General features: G+C 49.0%; 1 protein-coding gene across 1 annotated transcript in view; it reads left to right on the top strand.

Moving 5' to 3' along the window:
- Positions 1-1,477: 1,477 nt before the first annotated feature.
- Positions 1,478-6,000, top strand: part of LOC140727238 (unconventional myosin-X-like) — a 111,172-nt gene continuing 106,649 nt past the window's right edge. Inside the window, exon 1 of the mRNA XM_073044502.1 lies at positions 1,478-2,247. Within this exon, the coding sequence (XP_072900603.1) occupies positions 2,227-2,247 (21 nt within the window). The 5' untranslated portion in view covers positions 1,478-2,226. The remainder of the gene's footprint in view (positions 2,248-6,000) is intronic.

The following is a 6,000-nucleotide window of genomic DNA, read 5'->3' as shown; positions in this document are numbered from 1 at the left end:
AACAGCTCATTGGTCTTGCTGACACTGAGTGAGAGGTTGTTGTGGCACCACTGAACCAGATTTTCAATCTCCCTCCTATATGCTCATTCGTCACCACCTTTGATATGGCGTTGGAGCTGTGATCAGCCCCACAGTCATTGTTGATAAGTAAATTAGCCTTTCTAAACTGTCCCATGATTAGACCTGAGATACAAGAGCAGAATTAGGCCATTTGGCCCATCCAGTCTGTTCCGCCATTTTATCATGACAAGTCCATAAGATATTGGCTAGGGTTAAATCGTAGGTTGCTGGGCCATGCGGCTGGAAGCGTCTATTCCGGGCTGTATCTCAATCAACCAATAAATACATAAATTGATTGATTAATTAATCCATTGTAAAGCGAGTTGAGCAGGGAGCTAAGCGCACAGCCTAGTGACGCACCTCTGCTGATGGAGATCATAAAGGAGATGCCACTGCCAAACCGAATTGACTGGGGTCGGTCTGCAAACGAGGAGATCGAGCATCTATCTGCAGCCAAGGTCTTGAAGTTTATTGATTAGTTTTGAGGGGATGATAGTATTGAACGCCGAGCTGTAGTCGATAACAAGCATCGTCGCTGTCCAGATGTTCCAGGGATGAGCAAAGAGCTAATGAGATGTCAGCATGAATTATCGCGCGTGTATAATACAGGCACCTCCCAGGATTCACCTGCCGCTGTTCCAGATTCATCTCGGCTGCCCCAGTTCTCAGCCACAGACTTTATTCACTCGTCGAACTAGCCAGTCTCAATCATTTGCTCCTAGTTCCCGCTCTCCCTGCCTATAGCTTATCTCATTGTCTGTTGTATCTTGTTTTGTGGCCGCTCGTGGATCTTTATTTTGGGGTCTACCGTTTACCGCCGACTCGCCTCTGCTCTGCTTTGGGGTCAAACCTGTTCTGCGTTTCATGACCTGAATGCTGCGACCCGCCGAGTTCTCTCATTTCTGAGTTTAAATTGAGAAGTACCAGTTTTATATACACTAAAGGGCCTTTTACACAGACAGTTAAGCAGGAAAGGCACAGAGATGGTCGTAATATTCAAAGTTCAAAGTAAGTTTATTATCAAAGTACGCACATGGCACATGTCCTGAGATCCATTTTCTTGCGAGCACACGTGGGTAAATGGGATTAGGGTAGATCCACAAAAAGGTCAGCATCACTGTGACGGGCCGAAGGGCCTGTTTCTGCGGTGCACGACTGTGATTCAGTAGCAGTTTATGTTCGACTCTGCCCTGTCACCATGGCCCAGACTTTGTTTCCCTCTTCTCAGCTCACAGAGTCTCCGATTTCGCATCAGCAGCCAGTTTCGGGATTTCAGCCCTGCCTACCCACACGGGACAGATCGATTAGGAACGGTTGTGTTCCCCACTCCCCGTGGAGCCCTGAGTTCACATCTGGCCCAGCAGCCAGGGAAGAGCCCAGTAAGCTCCAGCAGACCGAACACTCGGAGCAGGCAAACCATCCCAAACCCACAGCGCGATTCAGTACGAGCGACAGAGCTGGGGTGGAATTATTATCCCAGTTCTGAAAGTGAGGACATTTAAGCCCGAGAGAGGTGTGGAGAGAGCGAGTTTCGCTCGGACATCAGTGTGTGGACGGAGGAGGTTACAGTCCCCTCTTTCTCTGGCTCCTGTATCACCCGCGGCTGGTTTAAATGCAGGGGTGAAGGCGCTCGAGTCCCTGCCTCTCCCAGGGACTAGCAGGGTTGGGCGCTGTCTTGAGAATCTCCATTGTCGGACCCGCAGTGACTGGCTGTGAACGAGTTAACGCACGGAACGAGGAGGGGCTGAAGGAACGGAGCGAGCCGGGCCCATACAAGGACAAACGGGCGGAGCGAGGGTGGTGACCCCCATTCTCAGCCTGGGCACGCACTGGGCCGCTGGCAGATGTTACTCTAAAGCGGCGCTGGTCAGTGTCCGGCGGTCGCTGGGGGAAAGAGCGAGGAAGAGAAAAGGACAAAAGCCGAGGACAGACCGTTATAGGGAGAGGGAGGAGAAAGAGGGGAGGAGGGAGAGAAAGAGAAGGGAAGCACGAGGGAAAGGACGGAGGACAGAGAGCACTCCAGCATCCGCTGTCACCAGACCGGCTGCCGTTCTGCGTTCCCGAAGCAGCGGGACTCTCGGATGCCGGGCACTCGGGATCCGCATCAGCATGACGAGTGATTCCCGACCGTGAGTCCGGACAAGGAGCCGGAGCCGTCCACCGCCCATGGAGTGGTCCTGCAGAGAGGTGAGAGCTGCTCCCGCCGCCCCGTCCTGGCGGACCGTCCCGTCGGGGTCCGGCCGCTGACCACTCCCGGGCCCAGACCGCAGCCCAAAATCCTGTCATCACATCAATCCCTTCCCGGGACGGCGCTGAGGGAGCGCCGCGTGTGTGGGGGCCGACACCGAATGAGCACCGCTCTGGAGGTGGGCAGTACTGAGGGAGCGCCGGGGGTCGGCAGTACTGAGGGAGCGCCGGGGGTGGGCAGTACTGAGGAAGTGCTGCGCCCTATCCATCTGGCGGATCAGCTCCCACACCCCGCGTTCAGGTGGCGGGCGACCCCTCTACGCGGATCCCGATATCCATGCCCATAACGCCGGCTCCCTGACCGAGGGCAGATGCCGCCTGGATGAACATTACCCGTGATGTGAGGCCCCCCACCCCGGGTTAGCCGGGCAATAGATCTGCTAGTTTCGGGGTTCAAGCGCTGCCACAAACTCTCCTCAATGTTACAGCCTTGTGACCCGAAGGGAGTTCGGTCCAGTCTTGGTGCTTTCTTTTTCTTAAACCCATAACCCCGTCTAGGGCGCAGACAGCTAACAGTAGCTCGCCAGAGTCCTCTGCCCTGGACCGAATATTGATCGGCCATGTGTCTTACTCATTTACCACACGACTTCATGGGTCTTAGTTGGGAGCTTAACATCAAAGGATATACTTTGTATTTAAAGGACCGGCAGGAAGGCATAGGCAGTGGTGTGGCTCTGGTGGTAAGGGATGGAATTACATCTTTAAAATGAGGAGACATAGGGTCAGAGAATGTTGAATCTTTGTGGGTGGAGTTAAGAAGCTGCAAGGGTAAAAAAAAACATTATGGGAATCATATATAGGCCTCCAAATAGTATCCAAGATGTGGGGTTGTCATTGCAAAGGGAGCTGGAAAAAACATGTAGTAAGGGTAATGACACAATTGTAATGGGGACTTTAGTATGCAAGGGGATTGGGAAAATTGGGTTGGTGTTGGATGGCAAGAGAGCGAATTTGTTGAATGCCTATGAGATGGCTTTTTAGAGCAGTTTGTGCTTGAGCCTACTCGGGGAAAGGCTATCTTAGACTGGGTGTTGTGTAATAACTCAGACCTTATTAGGGAGCTTAGTGTAAAGGAACCCTTAGAAGGCAGTGATCTTAATATGATTGAATTCATACTTCATTTTGAGAGGGAGAAGCATAAGTCACATGCATCAGTATCACAGTGCAATAAAGGGAATTACAGAGGCTCGAGAGAGGTGCTTGCCCAGGTGGATTGGAGGAGGATACTGGTGGGGATGACGGCAAAGCAGAGATCACTGAAGTTTCTGGGCACAGGAAAGAGATGTGCCACAGAAGAAACAGCTCTCGAGTGGCAGGGATAGGCAACCGTGGCTGACAAAGGAAGTTAAGGATTGCATAAAAGCCAAGGAAAGGGCATATAAGGTGGCAAAAGTGAGTGGGAAATCGGATGATTGGGAAGCTTTTAAAATCCAACAAAAGGCAATGAAAAAGCTATCAGAAGGGAACAAGATGAATTATGAGTGTAGACTAGACAATAATATAAAGCAGGATGCCAAAAGTTTTTCCCCCCAGCTTTATCAAGGGTAAAAGGGAGGTGAGAGTTGATTTGAACCACTGGAAATTGATGCGGGTGAGGTAGGAATGGGGGATAAAGAAATGGCAGATGAACTTAATGGATACTATGCATCTGCCCACTGTGGAGACAACAGCAGTGTGCCAGAGGTCTGTGAGTGTCAGGGAGCAGGAGTGAGTGCCATTGCTATTACAACGGGAAAAGTACTTGGCAAACTCAAAGGTCTGAAGACGAATAAGTCACCTGTCCAGATGGACTACATCCCAGAGTCCTGAAAGAGGTTGTTGAAGAGATAATGGATGCATTGGTCATGATCTTTCAAGAATCACTTGATTCTGGCATGGTCCCAGAGAACTGGAAGATTGAAAATGTTACTCCACTCTTTAAAAAGGGAGGAAGGCAAAGGAAAGGAAATTACAGGCCAGTTAGCCTAACCTCAGTGGTTGGGAAAGTGTTGAGTCTATCATTAAGGATGAGGTTTTGAGGTACTTGCAGACTAATGATAAAAATAATTAAACTCAGCATGGTTTCTGTAGAGGAAAATTTGCCTGACAGATCCGTTAGAGTTCTTTGAAGAAGAAACAAGCAGGGTGGACAAAGGAGAGGCAGTGGATGACACTTGCTTGGATTTTCAGAAGGTGTTTGATAAGGTGCCTCACATGAGGCTTCTTAATGGTAAAATTCTGTGGTCTTACAGGGAAGATACTGGCGTGGATAGAGGAATGGCTGACAGGCAGGAGGCAGTGAGTGGGAATAAAAGGGGCATTTTCTGGCTGGCTGCCGATGACTAGTAGTGTTCCTTAGTGGTTAGTATTGGGACTGCTGCTTTTAACATTGCTTGTCAATGATGTAGATAATGGAATTCATGGTTTTGCGGCAAAGTTCATGGATGATACAAAGATAAGTGTAGGGGTAGGTAATGCTGAGGAAGCAAAGCGATTGCAGCAGAACTTGGACAAGTTGGAAGAAAGGGCAAAAAAGTGACTGATGGAATGCTGTGTTGGAAATGTATGATAATACATTTTGGTAAAAGGAACAATGATGCAGACTATTGTCTAAATGGGGAGAAGTTTCAAGCATCAGAGGTGCAGAGGGACTTGGGCCTCGTGCAAGACTCCCAGAAGGTTAATTTGCAGGTTTAGTCTATGTTAAGGAAGCCAAATGCAATGTTGCCATTTATTTCAAGGGGAATAGAATATAAAAGCAAAGAGAAAATGCTAAGGCTTTATAAGACACTAGTCAGGCCGCACTTGGAGTATTGTCAACAGTTTTGGGCCCCATATCACAGAAAGGATGTGTTGTTATTGGAGGGTCCAAAGGAGGTTCATGAGGATGATTCTGGGAATGAAAGGGGTTAGAATATGAGGAGGGTTGGCAGCTTTGGGCCTGAAATCACTGGAATTTAGAAGAATGTGCGGGGATCTCATTGAAACCTACCAAATGTTGAAAAGACTAGATAAGGTGGATGTGGAGAGGATGTTTCCTGTGGTGGGGGTATCCAGAACTAGAGGGCACAGCCTCAAAACTGAGGGGTGACCCTTTCAAACAGATATAAGGAGGAATTTTTTTTAGCCAGAGAGCAGTGAATCTGTGGATTTCTCTGCCACAGACTGCGGTGGAAGCTAAGACAGTGGGGATATTTAAGGTGGAAGTCGATCATTTCCTGATTGGACAGGGCATTAAATGATATGATGAGAAGGCAGGTGTATGGGGTTGAGAGGGATCTGGATTAGCCATAATGGATTAGTGGAGCAGACTCGATTGGCCAAATCCTGCTCCTATGCCTTATGGTCTAATCAGGAGAAAGGTAATATGCAGACATTTGCAGGCATTTTTAGCCTACTTTAAGAAACCACCATCATCCCCATACCCAAGAAAAACAAGATAACATGCCTAAACAACGACCGCCCAATGGCTCGGACATCCATCGTCATGAAGTGCTTCAAGAGACTGGTCAAGACACACGTCAACTCCAGCTCCACTGCAATTTGCCTGCCACTGAAACAGGTTCTATCTCTCTGACCCCACACTCATCACTGGAGCATTTGGACAGGAGGCACCTACGTCAGACTATTGTTTATCAATTACAAATCTGCCTTCAGTACTCTTATTCCAAGCAAACTCATCACCAAACTCCAGACCCTGGGAGTTAACACCTC

The sequence above is a fragment of the Hemitrygon akajei genome, chromosome 5 (genome assembly GCF_048418815.1).
Source record: "Hemitrygon akajei chromosome 5, sHemAka1.3, whole genome shotgun sequence".
Classification (NCBI taxonomy): domain Eukaryota; kingdom Metazoa; phylum Chordata; class Chondrichthyes; order Myliobatiformes; family Dasyatidae; genus Hemitrygon; species Hemitrygon akajei.
Note: the sequence above shows the minus strand (reverse complement) of the source record. Positions and strands in the feature narration are given on the sequence as shown.